At 46.3% G+C, this 26,919-nt stretch overlaps 5 protein-coding genes across 5 annotated transcripts; 4 read left to right on the top strand and 1 right to left on the bottom strand.

Annotated features, from left to right (window-relative positions):
* Positions 1–75: 75 nt before the first annotated feature.
* Positions 76–2,015, top strand: aflT-4 (Efflux pump aflT; the record flags this gene model as incomplete). Its single annotated transcript, XM_037324172.1, has 5 exons — positions 76–306; positions 367–648; positions 715–1,050; positions 1,105–1,285; positions 1,336–2,015. 5 exons carry the CDS (start codon positions 76–78, stop codon positions 2,013–2,015), a joined length of 1,710 nt encoding a protein of 569 aa, XP_037178320.1.
* Positions 2,016–9,390: 7,375 nt separating this feature from the next.
* Positions 9,391–10,599, bottom strand: mp1-3 (Cell wall mannoprotein 1; the record flags this gene model as incomplete). Its single annotated transcript, XM_037324173.1, has 3 exons — positions 9,391–9,809; positions 9,934–10,327; positions 10,453–10,599. 3 exons carry the CDS (start codon positions 10,597–10,599, stop codon positions 9,391–9,393), a joined length of 960 nt encoding a protein of 319 aa, XP_037178321.1.
* A 2,721-nt stretch (positions 10,600–13,320) lies between these two features.
* On the top strand, positions 13,321–14,684 carry fsa4-3 (Methyltransferase fsa4; the record flags this gene model as incomplete). The annotated part of the gene is made up of 4 exons (XM_037324174.1): positions 13,321–13,612; positions 13,669–13,795; positions 13,840–14,318; positions 14,383–14,684. The coding sequence occupies 4 exons, from the start codon at positions 13,321–13,323 to the stop codon at positions 14,682–14,684; spliced, it is 1,200 nt and encodes a 399-aa protein (XP_037178322.1).
* Positions 14,685–19,011: 4,327 nt separating this feature from the next.
* CGCA056_v008928 (uncharacterized protein) lies at positions 19,012–19,592 on the top strand (the record flags this gene model as incomplete). The annotated part of the gene is made up of 2 exons (XM_037324175.1): positions 19,012–19,367; positions 19,427–19,592. The coding sequence occupies 2 exons, from the start codon at positions 19,012–19,014 to the stop codon at positions 19,590–19,592; spliced, it is 522 nt and encodes a 173-aa protein (XP_037178646.1).
* Positions 19,593–25,094: 5,502 nt separating this feature from the next.
* CGCA056_v008929 (Satratoxin biosynthesis SC1 cluster protein 4) lies at positions 25,095–26,632 on the top strand (the record flags this gene model as incomplete). The annotated part of the gene is made up of 5 exons (XM_037324176.1): positions 25,095–25,265; positions 25,325–25,361; positions 25,412–25,479; positions 25,537–25,910; positions 25,972–26,632. The coding sequence occupies 5 exons, from the start codon at positions 25,095–25,097 to the stop codon at positions 26,630–26,632; spliced, it is 1,311 nt and encodes a 436-aa protein (XP_037178647.1).
* Between the last annotated feature and the right edge of the window lie 287 nt (positions 26,633–26,919).

Below are 26,919 nucleotides of genomic sequence, written 5' to 3' on the forward strand. Positions count from 1 at the left end.
TCGCTCAGTATCGCGCCTCAGATTTCCACTCAGAACACCTATTCAACAGCAACATCCCCCTCTTGTATCTTCATCATGTTCTTCAAAAAGAACCAGTCCACAGACTCCCATGTCTCAGCGCAACCGTCCGACTCTTCGACATATCCCGATCAAAACCCAGTCGTAGACGACGCCGATATGACAAATGAAACACACGAAGCAGTTCGCATGAAGACGAATAATTCCGAAAATGTCCAATATCCTTCAGGCCTGAGTCTGGTTTTGATTCTGAGCTCTCTGTTCATCAGCATGTTTCTCGTTTCACTCGTAGGTTTTGCAGATACTCCTGTACTAAGAATGCCATGAGTTAACAGCATGATCTTCCAGGATCGATTGATTATCACGACCGCTATACCTAAAATTACCGATGAATTCGACTCTGTAACCGACGTCGGATGGTATGGCTCTGTCTTCCTCCTGACAACCTGCGCTTTTCAACTACTCTTCGGCAAAATATACTCCTTCTATAGCATCAAGTCAACATTCCTTGTCTCGGTATTCCTCTTCGAAGTTGGCTCCGCAATCTGTGGGGCCGCTCCCAGTTCCGACGTCTTTATCTTTGGAAGAGCTCTGGCAGGCGTTGGCTCGGCGGGAATCCTCACGGGAGTGGTAAGTACTTCGGAAGATAAGCTTTTCCTAGGAAGACATTCGCCTTCTAACGCACCCTCCACCTAGATCATTGTAATCGTGCACGCCGTGCCTCTCCACAAGCGACCCATGTACCAAGGCATGTTCGGCGCTGTCTTCGGCATCGCCTCGATCGTTGGTCCTTTGGTTGGAGGTGCTTTCACAACAAAGTTGACATGGAGATGGTGCTTCTATATCAACCTTCCTTTCGGCGGAGTCGCAGCCTTGGTGATTATCTTCCTCTTGAAGCTTCCCAATAGAGAGGCAAGCACGCTCTCCACCAAGGCCAAGTTGGCGCAGTTGGACTTTTATGGTACCTCGGTGCTTGTCCCAGGAACCGTCTGTCTGCTGCTGGCATTGCAGTGGGGAGGATTGACCTATGCTGTAAGTCGCGACGACTTTATATTGATGAGGTTTATATACTAACATGGCGTGCAGTGGAACAACGGACGTATTGTTGCGCTTCTTGTACTCGCCTGCGTGCTTCTGATTGGCTTTGTCATGGTCCAGATCTTCTTGCCCAAGACAGCAACTATCCCTCCCAAAGTTTTCAAGCAGCGAAGCGTCTTGGCAGGTGTCTTTGCAACATTCTGCATCGGATCACAGAACATGATCATAAGTAAGCATCGCTGACCTACATATTCCATACCTTGAACTAACAAGTACCAGTCTATTACCTGCCCATCTGGTTCCAGGCCATCCAAGGAGTCTCTGCTGTTAAATCAGGCATTCGCCTGCTCCCACTGGTGCTCTCCATGGTCGTTGCGTCGCTGATGACGGGAGCTCTCATTCGCCGAACCGGCTACTACACACCGTTCCTTATCATCGGAGTCTGCTTCATGAGCGTCGGCGCTGGACTCCTGAACACCCTGCAACTGGATACTCCCAGTGCCAAGTGGATCGGATATCAGATTCTGTACGGCTTCGGCACCGGTTGTGCCTCTCAAGTCCCCAACATCGCCGCTCAGACGGTACTTCCGAAGAAGGATGTCCCGATCGGTACCTCCCTCATGTTCTTCTCTCAGCTTCTTGGGGGTGCCATCTTCATCTCCGTTGGCCAGAACGTCCTCAACAACCAGCTTCTTGAGCGTTTGTCGTCGGTCCCGGGCTTCAATTTTGCTTTGATTGAGAGCAGCGGTGCCACGTCCCTGACAAATCTGCCAGCTTCGGTCAAGCAGAACGTTTTGGTTGGCTACAATGAGTCGTTGCGTGTGGTCTTCCGTTTTGGACTCATCTTGACCTGTCTCTCGATTCTTGGAGCGTTGGCGATGGAATGGCGGAGCGTCAAGCAGAATGCAAAGAAGGAAGCGCCAAAGGCTGAGGAAACCCAGGCAGCTGAAAAGGTGTAGCCGAGGACGTCGGATGAACACAACGCTTGTGGGGGTAAATGCATGTATGATTTCTAATTTGATAGACTTGCTTCGTAGCCAAAATCCGGATCTCAGCTCTCAAGTAGTGACAAATTGGTGCTCTTTTCGCTTGAACTGGTCTTTTTGGGGTTGATGAATGCATGGGACGAGGGTCCAGCATGATGCCTTAAGTTGAGTTGAATGTTCCGGCTGATAAGCAGCCCATTCTATCAGGCACCGGCTGAGGACCTTCCGATCACCAGTCCTTTACAGACAACTTTCGATGATGCTTCACATTCAACTTGCCATCTGGAAACAACATGAAGTTGTCCGTCTTCCGACTTTAAAATGGGAAGTCATGCGGATCGTGAGAGCAAACCAGTTTGACCAAGGCAGCGCTACTACGCTAGCGGGCGGACGAATACTACCCCATACTGACTACAACTCTTGAGGGCATGATTTTGACATTAATCCGATGTTGTTGTCGATCCTGCCAAATCATTTGACATCGCTTAGATCGACGAGACACCTAAGCCTCGACTAGGCCTCAGCTGTCCATGCGCGAATCACGAGAGTCTCGTTTCTGGATCTTTCCGATGAGTCGATTCCTGTTCCCAGACCGCCCGTCGTATGGATCACTGGTCTGGGCTTAAAGTGTTTGGAGCAGCCTGGAATCGAATGACATATTTGGCTAGCGCCTCCATAAGGGCAAGTAAATTGACAATGCAAATAACCTAACTAAGCAAAGTGAGGCTATCGCCACTACCTAATTAATTAATTTAATATCCCTTAATTAAATTGAAATATTTAATATTTTATATTATTTATAGATTAACTAATAAGAAGCTATAGATTAGCCTCTACTTTAGTTTTCTAGGCATAATTAGTTATTAAAATATAACGCTATTAATAATTTATTAATTACTATATATATATTAATAAAAATATTTAAATAACTTTTATAATATAAATTAATACTTAATTAATATGAAGCTTTTTAAAAGAATAGGAGTTATTATAGTAGTTTAAATAATATAAGTAATATTATAATTAAACGCTATTTCTGAAAATCAATTATTCTTTTAGTTTATATATATTATTTATACTTTTTATTATTTTTTAATCTTTAGAGTTAAGATATTAATTATTACTACTACTTCCTTATTAATTAGTAATATATATATATATTATTAACTACTATATACCTCTATATCTCTATATAGATTATAACTATTTTATTTATTATTATCCCTCTAAATCTTATAATTAATAACTTATTAACTACGATTATTAATAGTAAACAATATATACTTTAAGTATATCTTTTATATATAAAAAAGTAAAGTTAATTTAGTTAGATTTAAAATTATAATAACTTCTTTATTAAGGTTATTTAGAGATATATAGTAAAATTCTACTAAAACTACTACTAGTATAATATAAAAAGCTAGCTAAAAGTCTTTAGTATTACTATTATATCTACTTTATAAAAGTATTTACTATAGTATATTAATTTAAGTTTTCTCTCTATAGTAATTATATTTTAATAAAGCTAAAATATCTATATAATCTATAAAATCTCTCTCTAATTAGATAAGAACTCTGATAGTATTTTAATATTATTATCAATGGTCATATTTATACTACTTTCTCTAAAAAGATTTTAATTCAGCTATATAAATATACCTAAAGTTAAAATAATTACTCTACATAATCTCTATGTAGTTTTAATTATTTTTACTAACTTCTTATGTATTTATTTTAAAAACTTCTATTTCTATTAAATACTATAATATTATATGTTAACATATAACATTCTTTTATAATGATAATAATATAAGAATAATAATAACGCTAAACTTACTTTAATATTCTTTATAAAATAAACTAATAAAGTTTAAGGTATAAAGCCTTATATAAAAATACTTGATTTATTACAACTTATAACTATAATATTGATTATGTAATGCGTACAGTTACGTAAGCACTTTATGTAATTAGCAGTTTAGCAGGTTACGTTTCAGGTTATCTTTCCCCTCACTTTTCTCTACTAGAGGAAACAACCTCCTAACTACAACAGCCAGAGTCATTACAATACATCTGTTCCCTTATTCTTATCTATACAATTAAATGCTCATAAATGATCAGAATTATTACCTTTTATCATAACATTACCACATCTATAACCTTATACTATATAGGCGCATATACCACGCCCCTGAATACGCTTATACCTGTGCTAACATTATAATATAGAGATTACTAATAAAATACTATAGAGTTATTTATCTATTTAGAACTATCTTAATAATATTTGTTATTATAATAAAAAGCTAATAATTAAAAAACTTTATATAATAAAATTAAAAATATACTTATTATTTAATCTATAGATATCTCTAAATATTTATAGTTTTATAGAAGTTATTAATTATTTTATTAATATTAATAATAGCTTATAATCTTATTTTCTAGGTTTTTATTAATATTATAGTAATTATAGTAATATTACTTTTATAATAACCTTTATTAATATTATTAACTACTATTATATTTCAAACTAAATTAAAATAAATATCTTTAATAATATTATAAATAATGATATCTATTTGAAAGTTTTTTATAAAAAAGTAAACCTAAAGATAATAAAAATAGATATCTAAACTTAATATATATAATATTATAGTTATATGTTTAATCTCTGAGCTTCAATATTTCTATTTAGTACTAATAAAAAGACTTTGTATATTAAATTATAATTCTATAAGCTGAAAAGTTATAATAATAATCTAAAATATTAACAGTAGTTTAAACTTGTTAATTAGCTTTATAATATTATTAAATTTATCTAATTATCTTTAACATACTTTACCAGTCAGCTGCGCATATCAGTCAGCTGCACACTTTTCCTCATCTTTCAAACATCATATAAGTTTTTACAACCAGAACGTAGAAAATTAATTAGCTCTTATCAGCATCTAATTCACTAGATGATTCTATATCTTTAGAACACATTTGCGCATTATGGCCTATCTTGCCGCATATACTGCAACGCTGTTGAGCCGACCAACCCTTCTTCGATAGACCCCTATCTTCACCTTCTTGAGGCGCTGGACGTTTCCCTTTGCCCTTTTCTTCTAGGATAACCTGAGATTCTGCTATACTAAGTGCTCCTCTAAGCTGGATATATATCTTTTTTGCTCTCTAGCGCTTAGTAGGCGCTATATTAGCATCCTGAAGTGTGCGCACCTGATCTATTAAAATTGTGATTAAGTGCGCTATTACTTGCGCACCTTTTGCTAGCTAGTTAACTGCCTTAATTATTAGTGTTAGAGAGCTTCTCTAATAGGCTGAGATTTAAGTTTTAATAAAGTTTAACTGTGAAAGCGCTTTATGTCAGTTAGAGGGCGTTTGCAACTGCTAGGCTAGTGGTGTTAAGGGATTAGTTGCAAGAGGTGTGTGTATCTATATATATATGTTAAGTTTCCTAATTATATGATTTAGGTCCTATAGTAAAATACTAGCTCTATAGAAGGCAAATTTAATATTTTCATTTATAAAGATCTTATTATAGGCCTTATAGAAGGTAATAAAGAACTTAGACTTCATAATGTAGTTAACAGAGGATTTAATGAATAGGTTGATTTCATCCCTATATATGCGTTTTAAAGGTGAGTATAGCGTAATATCTAATAGCTAGAGTAAGTGAGATAAATATAGAGGTATACTAATAGTTATAATTTATTCTGCTTATAGTATTTATTAAATTCAGCTGATAAATAGCTCTTTTATCTATTAATTATAAGCATCTAATAGACACCTTTTGCATAAGCCTAAGTATGCTTTTCGAAATACTTAATCCAGTCCAGGCCAGTTTTATTATCAGTCTATCTATTAGTAGTTAGTTTAAGCACTTAGTCGCCTAGAATGCCTGATTCTATTAACTAGTTAGTAAGGTGATAAAACCTTCAAATAATCACAAAAGGTGGGATTTATTATCCCCTCCAATTAATGCACTTAATAACTATAGCCTATTTATAGTTGCTAGACTGGATAGATTTCGCTTTTCCATATCTATTAGCATACATAACAACTATTAAACCAGTAATAACACCTATTATAAAGCTAGTCTTATTAAAGTTATATAGGTCCTTATTATTAATACTATATTTAGCTATCATATTACCTAATAATGCAAACCACTTCAAAATAACCTCTAGGTCCTCTTAAAGTACCCTTTAATAATTATATAGACGATTAAATATAGTCTTTAGAGTTAGCTGCAAGTTAATAAACCTCTTAGCCTAATGCTTCCTAATAGGCGTCCTATTCTGCATCTATAGCAGGAGATTCACTACATCTTCCACAGTAGCAAGTCATAGGGGAAATCCTCTAGAATCCTGCTTAATAATATATCAGAGAAGTGTTTTCTCTTTAATTAGATTAAGTTTATATCGTTAAGGCTAGATATATTTACAGCATAGTTAATTATTCATTCTGTCGCATAAGGTACTTTTGGGGATACTATATATCTTTGCAGCGCCTCACATACTAAGTTTATAACCTAGAGCATGTGTTGATCGGATCGCCTTAATAGCAAGAATGATGTTATCTTCTTAGGTGTAAATCGGCATTACGGTTGTTGAGATATTATGCGTCAAAGGTTTAAGTGGCTGGGAACAAAGCGCGTCATGGAAAAGGTGCGCGGCTGACTGATATGTGCGGCTGACTGGTAAAGTACGCTATAATATTATAAATAATACTAAAAAGCTATAACAGAGGTTATTAGAGACTTTAATTTTTAGATCTTCTTAAAGTTATATTAAGAAACTCTCTTTATTCTAAATAATAATACTGATTAAATAATATATATCTTATAATCTAAAAGGTTACAGAGAAAAAAATAAACATTTAAGTTTTTATGCTTTTAAATAATAATAATAATAATACTAAGTAGTGCATTTTTAAAGAAACCTTCTATTTTTAGAAGATTAAAAACTTCTAAATAAAATAAATATAATTTTAAAGCTTTTTTACTAATAGATAAAGAGGTATAAAAGCTAAATTATTAATTAGCAATTATAATTAACTTTAAGAAGTGTAAGGGGCTGGCCCCTAGGCTTGTTCAACGTAGAGGTGCTGTCGATTGACTATTCTAAGCTGAAGAAGGAAGAAAGGACTTTATAAGAGTAGGCACCTAACAGCGGTGAAGCAGGCCGGGTTAGGCGGCGTACTGCGGCAGAATAGTGGGTCCAACGGAGCCGGATCTCAGTAACTGCTCCGGCGAAGCCGGAGATATCAATCCGGGCTCTAGCCTGTGACAAGAAGTTATGATAAGTATAAAATATATTTGTTTATATGTTATTAACTTGAAAGACTATTATAATACTATAATCTCTCTATTTGTTAATAATAATACTGAAAGTTAATTATAATAATTATAAAGATATTTAAGCTAAAATTAATGTAGCTAATTTTATATATAAGCCTTTTTAAGTTATATTTGTAAAAACTAAATATCATTAGCTTTATAATTAGCTTTATAATTTAACTCTTTTAATAAAAAATAGTAGTTCTTCTTCTATATTGATATTAAATTAATATAATAGAAGCCTTTTTATATTATATTAAAATAAAAAAGTTATTACTATTTTCTATAATATTAATCGTATATTTATTATTAGATATTTTATATTTATAAAATATATAGTATTATAAATACTAAAAAAGATAAGTTAATAAAGCTTGTAAAAGTTTTAAAGATTTCTTTAATAAATAGTATTATTAATTTAAGCTACAAATAATAATATTAACGCTAAATAAATAACTAGTAGTTATTCTTATTAATATTAACGCTTAAAATAATAATAATAGTTATTATTAATAGTAAGTCAATAGTTAGTACTACTATATATTATTTTAGGTTAATAAGCTTAATTTTACTTTTAAAACCTTATTAAAGCTATTAATAATCCCCTTAACTAATAGCTAAACTACTTAGAAATATAGTTAATACTCTTTAAGCTAATAATTAATATTCTTACTATCCTTATAATATCTACTAATTATAAAAAAGCTTTTAGTTAAACTAAGTTAGCCTTTATATTATAGAAGCTTTTAATAAAGCTTAATATTATAAAGAGTCTCTAGTTAATAAAAAACTAGCTAAAGAGAGAAGTTATACTACTTAGTAATAACTTCAAGCTATTAAGAATAGTATAAATAGCTTTAAATAAGTATAATACAGTTTTATATAGTAATTAATTTCTTTTATTTATAAATTAGCTAAAAAATTAAAAACACTAAAAAAAAGAGCTAAGTTAATAAGTATAGGGGTTAACATTGCTTTAATTACCTTTATGGAGGCGCTGTATTTAGCAGATTAAGATGCGATTGGCACACCAGGTGGGTGGGTTCTTAGGGCCCCGATAGGACCCAGGGCGACTGGGGGCCCTGGCTTCTGTGGCCCTGTCAGTATCTGCTTCAACGGACCTCTATGTAACACTGGGCTGATGCAGGGATGTTCCGGGAGAGTCGCTGGTGTCCTCGGCGGAGGCTAGACCTCAGCCACCACGTCAAAGGACTGGCGCTTGGCGGCGGTCGGTAAGAGCACGTGGCGAAGAGGCTGTCATGAGAGCATGACAGACATGTCAGAGGCGACGGAGGCAATGACGTGGAATGGGTTGGTCGTGATAGTGCCTTGGTTTGTGTCACTAGAAAGTTTGCATCCTACGCGGGGAAAGTTCTGTCATGACCTATACCATGCGGGGCCGCAAGAACGGCATAAGACGCCAGCTAATATCATCAAGTCAAATACTCCTTTGACAGTATGGGTTGTGGTTGTTGAGAGACTGGGATGTGATGACTGCTTAGAACGGCCTGCCTGGTCAAAGCTTCGGCCGCGGCATCACAGGCAAAGTTGCACATGTGTCTCTGCCCCGCGGGGCAAATCGATTCTCAGCCCCCATAGGATCGACAGATTCCTGATATCACCCGGAGCGTAACACGGCGACTTTTGGGTGGTATGCGGGACTAAATCTGAAAATCTGGGGTAGTACCTTGGCTCACATCTACAGGGCTGTGAAGGATCTACGAAACTTAACTGTGAGGCCGATCGCGCCGGGCCTCGTAAGATCACCCGCTAGTAGCGTTTCACTACTGCCCACCCCCTCATGATGAGAAGATGATGTAGCTTCAACACATGCGTTCTCCGGTTGACAGTTTAAGAACGGCCAGAGAATAGATATGGAAGTAGAGTAGACAACAAGATTCACGCTAGACGCCGTACGAGAACAGACAGAATAGTAATGAAAGATCCAACAATGATGATTTGCTACAGGCTAACTAAGCTGCAAGGAGTATCCCGGTCTGTACTTTATTCTTCATCCTCCAATGCCGCGTCTTCTGAGAAATCCACCACGTTCGCCTTAGTCGCGCCGGTTCCCGTCGCACCACCTCCGAGTCCACCGAGAAGAGCACCGAGTCCACCAAGTCCACCAGCACCACCTGCACCGACCGCTCCTCCGGCTCCAGCTCCACCAGTAAGTCCTCCAAGAAGAGCACCAATACCGCCAGCACCAGCAGCACCGTTAGCACCACCACCGCCGAGGAGACCTCCGAGCAGACCCTCGAGGCCCCCGGCGGGAGCAGCGGGGGCGGCAGCTGGGGCCTTGGGAGCGGCAGGGGCGGCAGCGGGTGTCTTGGGAGTAGCTGGGGCAGCAGCAGGCGCCTTAGGGGAAGCAGGAGCAGAAGCAGGGGGGGCAGCACCAGGCTTGCTAGGAGTTGCGGGAATTGCTGGAGAGTATTGGAGACATTCGTTAGTATTCGATTATACGGTTCTCTTCGGACGGACGAGCGAGCGGACGGGGGGGAGAGCGAGGGGACGCGGCGCGCGACGTAGGGGGGGTGGTTTACGCACCACCGCCGGCGGCACCGCCGTAGGCCTGGATGCCCTTGTCGATAGCGGCGGTGATCTGGTCGATAGACTGTTGAGCGATGCCCTGGCCGATGGCGGGAACCTTGGAGACGATAGCCTGGCCGAGACCAGCGGAGGCCTGCTTCTGGGCGGTGAGTTGCTGGGCAACAACCTGGGAGATACCGAGTTGGTCGAAGGTGGCCTTCTTCGCGATCAAGTCATCAACGGTCGTCGTGGCGGTGCCGGTGAGGTCAGTAGCAAGCTGCTGGAGTCCGAGGGCCTCCTGCAGCTGCAGAGTCTGGGCGCCCTGGATGTCGGTCTGAGCCTTTGTCAGAGCAGACTGGACATCTGTGGCGGCGGTCTGGACGGCAGCGACGGTGCTGGCGTCGTTGGCAGCCTGCAGATTGCTCGTGTTAGTCTAGCTGGTCTGATTCCTCGCTGCAGCAGCCGCGTGCGGAGTTGAGCCAAACGGCTGCCCTCGATCCCACGACCTGCATATGCCCGATGTTCGGATGCACGTACCTTCACAGCGGTATCAAGCTTCTGGAGAGATTGTTGAACGGATGTGATAGCGCCCTGGATCGTCGCGAGTTGGCGCTTCTCGTTCGTGGTCGGGAGGGCAAAGGCCGTGCCGATGAGGGTGAAGATGAGGGTCTTGGTCAGCTGCATTTTGATTCACTATCCAGAGTGATTCTGCTAATACGGTGAGAGGTATTGGATTAGGGAACAAGAAAAAGAACCTTTCAAGGTAAATCTCCAACCCGGGAGTATATATGTGAGAGCGTTGAATGTGTCTGTGCCGACAAAGTTTGTTTGGTGATGAGCTTTTTTCATCCCCGATTGATCGCGGGAACTATCAGCATAATATACAAACCGGATGGATGCGCGCTGACCTCATGGGCCACAGGCATGCTCATCTCGTGAGTTCACCTCGGCAGCAAACCACCCTCCTCGATCGAGGCGACGGGGGATGCTGGATGCCAGGCGAACCAGGATGGACACAGCCCCTCCGAAGTCTGAGACGAAAGAAACCATCGAGTGTGGATATTATTATCGCACCTTAGCAGAAGGCAGAGGCAAAGAACGAGCAACGCGCTGTTTTCGGGCGTCTCAAGTGGTTCGACAGACCTCCCTTGTTTGGTGAGCCAGGGGGAGGGCACGGAGGACGTGCCACGTTAGGCCGGTCTCGACAAGTCAGTTGGTGTTCTTGGCCTAGCCGTTGAGAGTTGAGGGGAGCAGCAATAGCTTCCATGGCGTCTCCACGGGGGCCGTTTGACGAATTGAGAATTGCGCCATGTCGGAGGGCCCATCGTGCAGACAGAGTTGGTGTGTGTGAATTTGCGTTGTGTCGTTTGGTGTCGGGGCAGCCAACACAAGAGCAGAATAGTTAGTTGTGCGCGCTTCTTGGTCCAAGTTCAGATGAAACGAAACTCGACCGTGTCGTCTCAGAAGGTCGAGTGCAACTACCATTTACGAGATCGGCAAGGAGTGCCATGCCCGAGCGGCAACGCTTATTACGGACGTTGTGAGACGTTATTGGGAGAAATTCGTCGGACGGCCCAGGAATGCCCAACGGGTATTGGTGGCAACGTGGGAGACGACAGGGTTGAGGCTCTCATGGGTTTGCCAGTTTCGGCTCTCCGCACTAACGACATCGAGTCAGAGAGTCAAGGAGCCTCAAGCGCGACGACATCTGTCATTCGCCCAACGTTTTTGCATGGATACGTCGACAACATCGACACATGGCACGCCAGATGACCCAAGCCCAGAGCCCTCAGCCCAGCTATCCACACGCGTCAGTGGAGGCGATGCGTATGGGTTGCCTTAATAGGAAGTGAGGGGGAGAAAACCTTCGCCAGGAGGGTGCCCGTCGGTTAGCCGGGAATGGCCTCAAAACAGGTTCAAACGGGGTCGCCATCTGGATCGCCGCATGGGTTACGCAGGAGTCCTGGCTTAGCTTCATCACGGCTGGCGGCTCACGGCTCACCGCTCTACTCCACGACAGCACTAGATTTAACCTTAGTGTTCTAGATGCCGCTCACAACCGCGCCAAGATGGGGCCATCGAAGTAACCTCCCGATCCCCCGCGAATAGAAAAAAAGGGTCCCTAGCTAGGAGCCTGTTTGTCTCGGCCTTGACCGGCGATTATAGTCTGGGGGATACGCGGCATCGTCTTGGCTGATTATGGGGAGAGGCGGCGATGATGTCGTATGGCGTAGTAGTCCGGTATGGCATATTGGAACCAACATCCAGCCAAGCTGAATGACACGGATGATCGGCTGGCAGCCACATCTGGCGACGCAGGGCCCTTCGGTTCATCGCCCAAACATCCAACACGGAACGGGGAGAGAAGGATAGCCGGATCACCAGACAAGCGGCTGCCAAGACTTGCGACGTGTTGGCCTAATCGGTTCCTGTCACCCAGGCCCTGTCAAGACGGGCGCCACGCATAACTTGGACCACGTCGCTGAGTTCCCTTTACCCTCCGCCTTCCCAGTTTGGCAACCCATGAGTCAACTCGAGGGCGGATAGTGACAGAACGAGGTTTTGCAAATGGGCAAACGCGGTTTGGTGTCAAGTTGCAGAGTCGCGGAGCTACGGCCATTCCGTTCTCCTGGCGTCGCTGCACAGAAGGCGGGATGTGTTCGAGAAGGAATCTGTCTGACACTTCCTGTTGCCGTGGTGCCGTTCTCAGGCCCTTTCCACCCCTTCTTTCAGCTCTTACCTTAAACAGCAGAGTTGCCGATGCGAGTGCGATTATTCGCTGATTCGGTGCGGCAGTAAGACAGAAAGATGGGATGACGACTGACTAACTAGCCCCTCTCATAAGGCGGACCAGTCCGTGGAATGCGATTCGCCTGTCAGTTGAATGGAGCCTGGGTGGCTGGGGCGCCTGATCGACTCGAGGGTCTGGCATTTTGTGGATATTTGGAAGATACTTCCTTCGGCCCTTTCGGGTTTCGGCCGATGCCAGTTGTTTCTCGCTTTTCACTTTATTTGACAGCGCATTCCATGTCAAAAGACCGAGAAGGATCGGTCCCGCTACGGCCGGCCACCGGCGGCGTTATCGGTGAAATGCGGGGCTGTCTCTCGGGCGGCCCGGAATCGGTCTGTAGGTCCGTCAGTAAGCTCGGGAAATCCGCTCGGTGATTTCGTGCAGCAGCGGCGAAACAGAAGCTAGAAGCCAAAAATGGCCTATTTTCTTCTAAGTTTTCTTCTTCGCAGTTTGCTGCCTGGAGGCGCACCTTGTTGACTGCAGTATAAACGTCCGGAAAACAAGGATAACTACCGCCACCGCCTGCTATCAGCATTTCCTGTTCGATATTACATGAGCACTATTCTGTGTAGTTGGACCTTCGGAATTCAAGCAATCGTAATCGCCTAATCGCCATGGCAGCCTGCACTGAAACACTCACGGACCTAGCCTCCCAGCTTTCTGGCATCGCCACTTCGCCCGCCAGCGACGCGGAAAAGAATGCTGCCGCTGCCGGAATCGCCAAGCAGATACTCAAGACAGTCCGAACTCCCTATCCTGATTGGATGGAGAAGGCATTTGCGAATGTAGAGATCACGGCACTGCGGCTATGCATTGATTGGGGCGTTTTTGCCGCCATCCCGGAACAGGGCACAATCTCGTTCTCGGAACTTGCGAAGCAAGTGAAATCAGAGACGTCGCTGATTCGTAGGTTCTTGATGATTAAGCTGCCATTAGAAGTCGACGATTGACAATTGTCTTAGGACGCATCTGTTGGGTTCCTATTGCGAGTGGCGTATTGCGCCAGTACGGAACCGATCAAGTCGGGCACACGGCGCTCTCTCGTCAATATCTCCCAGGAAGCCCCGATGGCCTTCTTCTGTCCATGGTGTGAGTAATACTGCTCCGGCGCCTATCTTCATCGGCTAACCCAGTACCTCTCACTTCAGTTTCGATGAGCACATGCTCCCAGCCTTGAAGCTGCCTGAATACTTCATCGAGTACGGTCGCCGCGAGCCAGTTACCCGTCTCCACACGCCTCATGCGTACAGTCACGGCCAGCCCGACAGGGACATATGGGAGATCCAAAAGGAAAATCCCCAGCGCATGAAGCGATTCATGGCAGCGATGGATGTGTTGCAAAAGTTCATCCCGTTGGTTGGCATGTACGACTTCAGCTGGGTCAAGTCAAAGCTTGCGGAAGACAAAGACCGCGTCATTCTCGTCGACGTTGGCGGCGGTAAAGGTCATGCCATCAAGGCTATTCTCAACGAAAACCCCTTCATTCCGGCAGGGCGTGTTGTCCTGGAGGATCGCGACGAGATCATCGAGGAGGTGGCCGCATTGACGGAGCCCGAGCTCAAGGGCGTCCAGCTTCAAGTGCATGATTTCCACAAGCCGCAGCCTGTCCAGGGTGAGTCACTGAGTTTCTAGAGATTTCCATCATTCCCGCTGCAGACATGAGTTGACTTATGCAGGCGCACTGATCTACTGGATTCGCCGATGCCTACATGACTACGGCGACGACGTCTGTGTGAAGATGCTCACGCAGCTCTCGGACGCCATGGCTTCGGACAGCAAAGTTCTCATCAGTGAGATGGTTATGTCGAATCCTCCGGATCCCCTGGCCGCTATGAATGACTTTGGCATGCTGGAGATTGGAGGAAAGGAACGGACCGCGGACGATTGGGCAGAGCTGGTCGCACGGGCAGGACTGAAGGTGGAAGGAATTCATGGCTTGGACAAGAAGATGCAGGTTATTGAGTGCATCAAGGCATGAGCTGGCGTATGTCAGCACACTGGACGAATAATTCGCACGAGGCTAACGTCGGATTTGATAGAACTCAACTCTTCTTGAAAACTGTTTGCAATCTCCGAGCCATCCAGCGTCCAGCATCGGATAACCCGACTGTTTGATTGTGCACATCGTGATGGTTGACCATGGCGGACGCTTCCGATTGGAAGATTTGCAGAGAAAGCCAATTGAACATTTTGATCCAATCACTCCCGTGGAAGTTGGCTTAGTTCACTAATCTCCCCGCAACATCAACAACACGTGTTGTGGAGCGGTTCCGCAGGCGCGAAAGCATCTTTTGGGTCAACTAGCTTTCCAACCCCAGATTTACGTTTGCCCAAGGTTCAACCCCTGCAGGTCTCTGAGTGAAACATTCTTAAATAGTTGACAAAAGGTAGTTTTCTGCAGCACACGAAGACGAAACCGACACCAAAATGCCCGACCGGATTGTCCAATCAGTCTGAGCAAAAGATTGGATGATCCTGTCATCGTTATCGGTAAGTTTTAGGAGATTTAGCAAAGGATTTGAGAACTATAACCGGGCAGATAACAACGTTCCGCAATGCTCAAACTTCCTCGTTGTAAAACGCACGGCTGATGGGAGGCGTGCGTCATCCCCTCTCGGGCATGTCATTGGGTGTTTATACGTCTCATCTGCCAATGGCGAATTGCCTTTATCACCATGCCGGCGGGCCAAGACTATGACAGCCTTGGCGAAGGCTGTTCTCAAACTGCGGATTTATTTCGGCCGAAATGCCCATTGCCCGTAGCTTCAGACCTGTAAGTTGTAAGATGTCAGATGGTTCAGAGACAATCGGATTGAACCCTGGTTGGTACTTGAGAGATATCTTAGCCCGATCCAGGCTGAGCGATCTTGTTTTGATATCTTTAAACGCACTTGTGATCTGCGTTGGAGTTGTGATAAGCTTTTCGTTGCCATAGCAGTAGTAGACATACAACTACAATCGCTAGTCGAGCGTGTGATCCGTAGCAAGAAGATGTGACAGAATATCTCGTTTCTTATCGCTCTCATAAACAAACCTCAAGTAAGCATTTTGGTTGTGCGGGATCATTGTCTTTGACTTTCAACGTGATGTTCGGAAATCAAAGCAGTCAATCGGATGTCCTTGTATCGAATTCAAGCCGGAAACTTTGATCATTTGATGCGACACCTTGCGCAAGCTTTTTGATGAGTTGTACGTTCGCTCTACGATAGTTAAGGCGACTTTATATTTCGAAGCCTTGAAGTCCGATAACGAAGCCTTCTAAATCGATGATACCATTTTAATCGGCGAGAAACCCACTGGTCTTCAGACGTGTTTCTAGTAACACTGAGACTCAAGGCTACTAAGTGTTATTCGAGAGACGTAGTCACATAGACTTGTAGAAGATAGGCAATATTATCACTCTGTCTTGACTCTTACCACCTTGTAGCTGTTTCTCGCTATCAAAGTAAATGATATGCAGCAAGCTAAGGAGAGTCCGAAGTGTAGCTTTTTGAGGTTACTTCAAGGGGGGGGGGGGGGGGGGCATGAGGATCTCTGGGGGCGCGTAGAAGGGATACGCTCTGGTAGTTGCGGCGAGGGAAGAATCAGCGTCGAAGGTCTGGTACGATTTGTTCACACTCCAGTATTCCTGAATCTTCTTCCTCGGCCTGCGTTTTCACAGTTCAGGGGCTACTACCATGCGATGCTTCACTGGGTTCTGCACCAGATGTGATTCATTTTTCAACTACCATAGCTGTCATCAACTCTAGAATTTTGGTCTTCGTAATGAAGACCGTGCGGCACTGTCTTCTTAATCGAAAACCCATGGCTGATAGCAGAGTTCTCTAATTGCAACAGTACGCCATCATCTATTTCAATGAATAAAAACAGCTCCAATTCTGCTGGGAAACCTGCACCGTGTCGAGTGAATCCAGAACACTCTTTAACAACCCTTAATAGGACTCTCAGTTATTTAGCATCAGGCCTATCGGTTATGTGAAACTTCACATAATCGCGAGTCTGATGTTGGACGTGTAGCTCTGTTTCCCATACATCTTCCGTTATGGAATTCGCCCGTCTTCAGCATAACTTCTCCCCAAGTTTGGAATTGCCCTTACCGATGCAGAATCTGAGAACTTGTAAGAGTGAAATCGATATAAGCCAAAGACTTCTGCCTCTTTATTTCAGGGACAACTCCCACAGTCTCGTCCGACAGACGCCGCTCGGGCAAGCACAATGATGTGGTCGTTACTTAGTAAGTTACAGAAGATTTCGCGGTATCGTTAACTTACTTCCAAATATTTCCTGCCTTTCCCAATGACACACCGTTCATAGAAATCCATACTTCTTTGCCTTACAGGCTTGTGTTGACAACACAGTTGGCCCGCTTGAAGATGGCTGAGCGTAGCATGACTGAAGTAATCAAATCGTGATACGGCACATCCCAGTCGAGGTGCAATACTCTGATTACCTGTCGTCTGAAGCTCTTTGCACGGAGTTCTAGGCTTTCCAGTGACAAATCGTTCCAGACACCTTCCACCGAAGAAGGAATTCCAGTGAAGCGATGGACGGATAGGGCTGTGTGGCCAAGAATAAACCAACCGCGCGATGCGGCATACCAGGTAACATCTGATATTCAATCAATGCAACTTCGGAACGCGGCTGTCAATCAGACGAATCGAATATCAGCAAACATTGCTTCGCTGTTTTGTCGCGCTGCAATGAAATATGATTTCGGCGGTTTCCCCATGTGTTTCCGCGATGCTGCTAGCATCCAACGATAGACTTTGCGCATTACGCACGATGAAGTTACCCATTATGTATTCCAGACATCTCGAACCTGTCAAATGGAACTCAAAGCTTATTCAACGTGACCTCTCGGCAGACAATGGCCCGCTCTGAGATAGGAAAGACTGTCGGGTAGATGATTCAAGAAGGCGCATGCGCGCAACCTTCCCACTCTTCTTTTGAAACATCGATCCCAGTCTTCCAATTGATGTCTCGCCTTGATATGATAGATTGAGCATCATGAACGCGATGCTCAAAGGAGACGTTCACATCTTGCCGGTCATGTCCCGCGAAGGTAATAACGGCATCAGAGCAACGGTAGAGAATGGCTAAGCTGAAGGTGCTGGCCTGGGAACAGCTATGGGTGTCATTTCAAGTGTACCCTTTGGAGAAATGTCATCTTGCACAGGCTAGAATATCTGCCGGTATGCGAAGCACAAATACATCATGCACGCAAAGAATTCATGTTAACAGAGCTTGACTTGAGTCAATTTCTGAATTCGGTCTATGTCTCTGAGCTGCCTTTTCTCCTTCGGCTTGGACGTTGGCTTTATCTTAATCGCTTGATACAGATACGTGCATGTCTCCCCTGGTCTCTTTGAAGTCATTTTTGTGGACGACTTTCTAACTCATGTTCCAATCTGATCAACAGCCATTCAAAATCCCTGGAAGTGATTCTCAAAAACTTGAGGACTGAAATAGGCATTGCTTTCCGCATAAGACAAAATAATGTATTCGAATCGTGGATATTGGTCCGGTATTGGTGCAGTGTTTTGACTTGTTAAGGCCTGGTTGAAGATTCGCGACACAACGCGATCATCTGACCAAAACATCAGTAAAAACAGTATTGAAGTTTCTGGCTAATCTTTCTTGGCATCATCTCATGGTGCCTATCTCTGTGAAAGTTGGTAACCTGGTGTATCATCGTCAAGGCTTGCGTCGGTACCGATGGCCGAGCTCGGTGATATCCTCCGATTTCCCCTCTCTCATGTTTACGTGATTCGGGCGTCGCATTGTCAATTGGCTGTCTATCATGCAAAGTTTCATGTCATGTTGCCAATGTTGAAGCGATATCGCAGCGTTCGTGATACCAAACGATGACGCCATCTGACAGCTGATAACGTGACATTCCACCAGGATGGTGACAACCTCAAGGCGGACCTCTCACTGCAGGACAGATCAGTGCATTCGTAAAATCCCCAGACTATCACGACACACCAAAGTCGAATGATAATGAAGGATCTGCGTAAGATCTCACTGTGCCTGACTGTCACCGCTTGTTCCTAGATTGGCTTGCATACGCTTTGATCGGGGGCTTACCAAGCACGCCATTACAAATCAGTATTCGATAATCACAGCCCTTCAATTTCCCCGCGATATAAAGATGGTCTGAAGTTCTGTCGAACCGTCATTGTTTCGGACGACTTCAGCGCATGCACAACATAAACCTTGACCATAAATAAAACCATCATTCTAGTCCCGAACCTTCCGACTTCCTCCCCTTTTTCACTACCAAATTCTTCTCAATCACAGCAAACATGGCCACTGTATCTATCTACGACGCAACCATTCCTACCTTCACCAAGGGTCTCAAGACCCTCCAACACATTCTCACCAAGGCCGAGGAGCACGCCAAGGCCAATGGAGTCGACGTGAACACCTACGCCGAGGCTCGTATCATCGAGGACCAGCTTCCCCTCACCTTCCAGGTGCAGAATGCTACCAAGACTGTCAAGACCAATATCGGCCGTCTGACCGGTGTTGAGCTGGAGCCTTTCGAGAACAAGGAGAAGACGTTTGCGGACTTGCACGCGCGTATCAAGGAGACGCTTGACTTGCTCAGCAAGGTTGACGCCGCCACTGTCAAGGCCAAGGCTAGCTCCGAGGTTGAGTTGTGAGTAACCCTGCTGCGGAGGCATATCTGTAATCAGAAGACTGACATGATGTTACAAGGCCTATTTTTGGTGGAAAGACACTTAAGCTCACCGCAACCGAGGCGGCTTTGAGCCATGGCATTCCCAACTTCTTCTTTCACCTCAACGCTGGATATGCCATCTTGAGAGCGAAGGGTGTCCCGGTTGGCAAGGCGGACTATCTTGGTAGCTTTGTTCTTCCTTAAATCATAGGGATGAACCAAAATAAAAATCGACGATGAATGAATACATATACTCCAATGGTTTGAAACGCTTGTTCATGTTCACGAAGTTGGCCAACGATATAAGTCATAATGCGACAGTCCTACGGTGATACGGACTGGCGTGTTTAAGGCTGCACCTCTCAACTGTGCAGGCTTGTTTGTCATGATTGATTCGTTCGCTAGATATTTTCCACTCGAGCTGGAGACTTCCAACAGTTGTCTAAGATGAGCGCAGAGTGGTGGGTATAAGTAGCACTGAGCTGGCCATCTTACTTGCTCATCAGTAGATAGGCATCGTTCTTCTGGTGCTAGAACGCGACCAGCGCTACCGCGGGAGAGGAAAATGCAATAAATGGACAAAAAAACAAAAGAGAGAACACAGCTTGTGATGCTTTTCGACCGACCTGGGACTCGAACCCAGAACCTTCAGCTGTGAAGACCTCCTCATGGAATAGGAGGCTGACGCGCTACCATTGCGCCAGCCGGCCAGCTGTTGCGATATCGGAGCGTTATTCTGATTTCTGATGGTCGACAAACAAGGTCCACCTCAGGATCGCGAGTTTGTCCCACCAGTGTTGTCCTCGTATTGTTAGCTATTGTGGGGTAATTGCGAGGCTGCCGAGAAGTAGGAAGCAGGAAGCAGGAGAAACAGAACTCAGAGTGCAACGCACAAACAACAGGATAGTTAAAGTGGATGTAACTGACAGCACTGCTAAAGAAAGAGAGTTAAACCCAAGATCAGCTGAGTTGCGTTGGTGATGTCAGTGCCCCCGGACAAATGGCCGGGGTCCTCCGACTCAATTAGTGAATGCGAACATCACCTACTTGGGCCTTATCTAATTGAACTGCGGTGCGCTGGACATGTAGATAATTATTTCATCCATTCGCTGCCCAGACGACTTGTATTCGAAATCGATCGAAACGACGTCCACAGCTGACATCTCGGACGAGTCTTCCCCTGAGCCGCAACTAGCTGGCCGCGTCGTCAGCCTTCATTAACATACGCCGCTAAAAGCTAGAAAGGCTAGGGGCGCCTTAAGGCGCTATGGGTGCACATGCCAGGGGCACTGTCAGCACAGCGTCGCATGGCCCAAGACATTAAAAGCAGCGGCATTCCTCCTTATTTAACATGATTGCTGGCTTCTGCTCAAAGTCTGCGAGTCATTAGGTTGCTTCCTCGGTGCTGGGTTTCCTCAAGCGTGCAAGTAATCAAGGACGATGACCCGCTGATTGCGAAGAGCCCAACCTGATTATTGACATCCGTACCACTGTTATCACCGACCACACCGAAAGGACACGGACACAGCCCGCGAGCCAGGCATTACTACCGAGAATGTCACATCGGTCAAGCTAGATTCACCGGGGAGCCTCGGATCGGGATGATGGCATTGATGCCCGGCAATGAGGACGGACAATGATTGTTACTCCCGGATCACCCACCCACGGCACTTGGACGGTGATTGCGAGATGACGCTGAGCATACTCGTCCAAGATGAGCAACAATCAGTGCCGAACAACAGCAATTACAACGGATGCGCTACTGGAGCTTCGCGCAGTGCCGTAACTTGCTTACCACCGCGCTTCTTCAGGATATCCCGGCACTCTCTTCAGTAACAATCAGGCACCAACCACTCACCAACCAGTTGCCAACATGGGTGTATTGAACCAGCGGATAGAAGCAGCATTTCTGCACGCATTTAGCGCGATTACAACTTTACGGAGTTCGGTGTCCTCATTCTACCGCCGCATACATCGCAGGGTGTGTCCATACGCCTGTGAGAAATGACAGAGGGCAGCAGATGCGTCCCAAGAAACAACCGCCGTATCCCGTTGTAATATTTGCAAATCCGACCTCAACCAAGATCCGTCAAAATGATCAAGCAGGATTGGACAGTGGAGTTGGGCAACTGCAAGCAGGGCAAATAATGGAGCAACCCGTTTCGCCAGCAAGCGACTCTGTGCGAGATAAGCACCATGCTGCGTCTCGGCTCGCTGCCTGCGACCTTATTACTCTACTCAGTGGGAACATCTCCGCAGGTCCGCCATGGATCGTCGCTTTCGCGATTCAACGAGCACCCTGCCAACTCGTGATTGATTTACAATCGATGAAGCAGGAACCACATCTCCGTGTCTACAGCTACAGCTTCGAGAGTCGCCAATCCGCGGTTGCTTCAGTTCATGTATCGCACGTGGGCCCAAGGGTCTTGGTCGAGCCCCGTCCTGGGCAGCAGGAACAGACGCCATCACCAGTCCTGACTCCCACGTTCTGATCCGGGGAGCGACTCATTCACTTCACAATCACACAGCCATCACAGCACACTGCCCCTCATCTGCGGAGCCGTACCAGCTTGATTTGCAGTCACGTTTAGTGACCGGTGCGACATCTCAGGCTGTTTCAGATACTTTGGAACCAAAAAATCTGGTGATTTCAGAGTCATGTGCAAGAGGGGTTAAGCGATCCCATCCACGGAGGACTATCGCGAATCCGATTTCACGAGATCAAACACGGACATCATGGCCATCCCAGATTGTCAACGCTCGTCTGTTTGCCACAGTCCACGCACCGTTCTCTTGACAGTTGAGCCGTTGAACCCTTAACGGTGCGGCCCGGATGCAGGATTCAGACGGTGCGTCGCTTTGACCTCCTTCGCCCGTTTTTCCTCGTGAGGCTTTTTGAGAGAGAGCAAGGACGGGCTTACATCGGAGCGCAATGTCCACCAGAAGAAGCTTGCCTCGCGAGATCTGGATGCTCATCCGACTCGCCCAATAGTTTGTATATCATCATCCGGTGTGATTGGGCTTGCAGAAGATCAGTTCCCCGACGCCATGCAACTGTCACCATCTCATTATGATGGCCACGAGATGCCCTGTGCACACACGCTTGCAATCCGAGTGGGATGGATGGCATTGAACCGATGGAGATGAAGTGAGCGATATGGCAGCAAACAACAACGAACATGATGGCCGTGCACATGCCAGACATCATGTTCTTCGATAGGCGACAGAGTCAATGGTAGGCGGGGTAATCGCACCCCTCCTTCACCAGGTGCTTCTCGCCATGCTTTGTTCCATTGATGGACGATAAAGTTGCCCCGAGAAGCATATTGGGAACAGCAACACTATCTGCAGTAACGCAGGATTGGAGCATGACATTTTGACACCGGGGCCGTGCCCCTGTGCCATCAGCAAAGAGGCGCATGTCATCACATCATGGCGTCCGGGCAGGCTTGAAGAACTGCCAATAAGTCCGCCGATCTCGAGCTGTGACGAGCGCCACTGGTCCATCAGCGGGCAATGGGCCAAAGTTTAATCCCCATGCGACCGCTGTGGACTGTCCTCAATGGGGGATAGTATCACCAAGGGTCCTGGGCAACTGGGCAAGATTATCAAGATTCTCGCTGAAGGATCTCTTCTCATTGCCCGAAGAAAACAGCGTTGGTGAAGATTGACCGTGTCCGGCCAGTCGTGCCGAGGACAAAGTGCTTTGCGCTCAGACCTTCGTCTTCCATTGCGTGCCCTGAATGAGAGTCATTCGATGGCATGACTTACAAGACCCTAGTCTCACACGCCAACAAGGTAACCCCCGACGCCAGTTTGGGAGGCTAGAACCACTCAACCAGCGCCAGTCCTGCCACTTGTTCGGCTTGAGTCGCCGAAGTTGCCCAGTTGAGCACCGCCAGCCAGTACCGTCGGGGGCGTTAGAATTCATAGCCGTCTGGACGTTGAAACTCGATGCGCATTTCTGTCCCTCTCTTTCAAATACCTGCGAGTTCTGGGTCCGGTTAGACGAAGCCCCAGTCCAGAAACGACCCTCAGCCCGCTTGCAGTGCCGCATCGTGGAGCAACCGCGCGCGTTTATCGTCTCCAGCAGTGAAAGTCCGCCGTCCGGCCCGTAGTGTTAGACGCTGTCTCTGTTTCACCCGATTCCGGCCACCAAAGTCTGTCCCCGGATCAGATGAACAATAGCGTCTTTGGAGGACCATCAGCCTTGTTTTTAATCCTCACCACACTCTGCTATTAAGCAGCAGAGTGCCTACCGACCAGCCCATTTCCATTTGACTTCCCGCCAGCGGCGATCGTCGATACAGAATACCACCAGAGTCGCGCTCTTGGGACGTCCCTATGCGAGTCAGCTATGACCCTGAGAAAATCCCCGCGATGCTCGTCAAGTCTCCTCATTTCACCGGGCCTCGGAATGGGCTTACCCCGGCCGCTCTCCAACGGCTAGCAGGGACGGTATGCAACTACGGACACCCGCGGGTCAAGGTCATCACCATGTCTAGACGGCCATCATTGGGCTATCTCGTCAACACACAGACGTCTTGCTCCAGCTTGATGGCAGGCCACCAAGTCCACCAAGGCCCGCTCCATGTCGAGACCCATACTTGCACATGCCAGGAGGTGGTCTGAGACACCACGAGTCTCTCTATCGGTGATACTGAATCGCGTTCACCTTCCTCCAAGAAGGCAAAGATGCCGTACCAAGATGGCCCTGGCTCGTGGGAAGAGGCAGATGGATGCGCCGTCACCATGCCAGCGTAACGGGAGATGACCGTCCTATATGCCGCGACCAAAATAATACCGTTGCGTCCCTGGAACCCTAGGCGCATTGCTGACAAGCAGTGCTGCAACACCGCAGACCGTCCACTGCCCGGTGCTGCTGCCACCCTCCTCATCCCACATCCCGCCCGCAAGAGAGCGTGGCCAAGGTTCATCTAAACGTCAACATCAATATCAACAGCTTTCGCGCCGCCGCGGCGAACGGCTGTGTTCCGATGGGGGAACGAGACATCCAATTCGACAGGTCCGAGTAGTCGTAGGTAGTGTCGTCGCTCAAAGGGCCAGTCCATGTGGCATCGTCCAAGTCCACCACCGTTAAAGACGCCGCATTGATTCTCACAACATGTCTTACCGTGCGCACGGTTCCTGGCCATCCCCAAGAGCTCCAAAAGGCAATCGACCAGAGGAGGATCCTTGGGAATAGATCCGTCGATCCCTACAGACGTTCTCCACGTTAGACCCATATGAGACACGGAATATGGCAGAACCTGGCGGGCCTCGAGTTTGCGCTCGTTGTGCTGTAGCACTCTTTGCGGGTTTGCCTCGTGTGGTGTAGTGTCTCACACCCTCTATCCTTTCTTCCCCTTTCCCAGACGTGAGTGAGATCCGGGTCCGAACCAAATCCTTTGATCCAGGAGAAACCCCGTGGTCCGGGCAGAAGATAGCCAAGCTTCGTGGATAAAGATAGGCCAACGTCCTCAGTGACTTGTCATCCCATTGTTTCCCCGTCCGTCTATCCCACCGCCACGTTTGTGTTCGTTCTGCCCATCGCCGAGCTTGACTAGCGCAAACCATATAGACGAAACCAGATATTTGCATGCCAGACCCGCCACAGCTGTTTTCGCTCCAACCTGGTCTCTTCCTCTTCTTCACCTCCTCCCAGGACTCGCCAGCGCTTGCTAGAGCGTCACAAAAGCAAGCATCATGGAGGCTCCTCCTGGTACCAACCCGAACGATACTCGGCAAACACTCATCATCGGTGTCACATCATTTGTACTCTCGGTCGCCTTCCTCGCAGTAACAATACGAACATACACCCGAGTCTTCCTGCTTCGACAGTTCGGTATCGATGACGGTGCCGCTATCTTCACTTTCGTGAGCAACCACCCTCGGCCTTCACATAGCCTCGACATCATGCTCATATCATGTGCTAGTTCTTAATATTTGCCTGTGGCTTCTCTGTTGCGATAAGTGAGTAGATTCTACGGCTGTTGTCTAAGCGTATTACTGACTCCTTAAAGACACAAGAAATGGTTTCGGCACGCATGTCTACTTCCTCAATGAGGATCAAATAAAGTCCTACTTGAGGGTATGACATTCACCAATCCTCGCTAGTTGATTGAGACAGACTCCTAACAGTTCGCAGACTTTCTACATCACGATCGTCTTTTACAATGCGTCGCTCGCCGGCATCAAGATGACCTTCCTCTTCCAGTACTGGCGCGTACTTGCCATCCAAAAGATGAAGAAGATTTTCATCGCCGCGATGATCCTCGTCGGAGGTTGGAGCATCTCACAAATCCTCGTCGAGATCTTCATCTGCACTCCTATTCCTACTTTCTGGGACAAGGACGTCAAGGGCACTTGCATCCCTAATTATCCCCAATGGTACATCAACGCCGCAGGAAACATCATCACCGACCTGCTCGTCTTTGTATTGCCTCTCCCAGTCATTGGCAACTTGAAGCTCGCCCCTGGCCAGAAGTACGTTCTGGTCGGCATCTTCTGCCTTGGATTCTTGTATGTGCTCCAACATGAATCTCTATGGTGAACCCAGAACAACATCTAACCGTGTCGGCAGCACATGCGCCATTTCTTTTGTTCGAATCCGATTCCTCCACCAAGCCGAAGACTTTACCTGGGAAAACGTCGAGACAGCCGGTTGGTCTGTTGGCGAGCTCTGCTGCGGCCTGACCTGCGCGTGCCTCCCAACATTCCGCCCTCTTGTATCGAAGTTCATCCCCGCTCTTTCAAGCCGCATCACCAAGTCCTCCAAATACCAAGGACAATACGCCTACGGCTCCAGCAGAACAGCCGGCACCTCAAAGCACCGCGATGTCGAGCTTGCCATTACTCCGCCTCAAGGAAGCACAGGCGGCAGCCCGAACCGCTACTCAAAGCGAAGACCCGATTCCTCCGATAGCAAGGCCGATCTTTACGGCGCTGCGAGCTACGACCTCAGCCACACCGACTCGAGCCGCGACACGCCGCTGCCGATCCAAGGCACTTATCAGACGGACAGCGAGAGCGTGCCCTCGCCGATGATGTTCCGTCAGCAACAACACGATACGGTAGATGTTGGTGGATACGGGTCTGACCAGACCCCGATGGTGGAAACGCACATCGAGGCGGGTCGGAGGTATTCTGGGCCGGTGAGGAAACCGTCAGGCCCGATTGAAGTCCAGCATGACATCGTGCAGATTTCATCACCAAAAGTCGTTGAACCGAAGGGATTTTCATGAGCGTAGCCACTGGCGGGCGGCTCGTGTGTTCACTTAAAATATAATGTCAATGAGTTATTCCATAATCAAGATGTGTCGATTATGAAAGTCTCGTTGGCTCTTGGGAGTTATTGGCGCCGGGTACTTGAACTTTTTTGATGATACCATTATCTTCAGACCTACGACGTAGGTCCAGAATTCTTCACCCAGGACAGGAATAGTTAGTTTTCTAATGAACACTTCTCTTCTGATCGTCAATTGTGCTCAACACTCGAGTCCTTGCGCGATGCAACCTCGACACGCATTAG

Source organism: Colletotrichum aenigma, assembly GCF_013390185.1.
Source record: "Colletotrichum aenigma strain Cg56 chromosome Unknown KSG_Cg56_contig05, whole genome shotgun sequence".
NCBI lineage: Eukaryota > Fungi > Ascomycota > Sordariomycetes > Glomerellales > Glomerellaceae > Colletotrichum > Colletotrichum aenigma.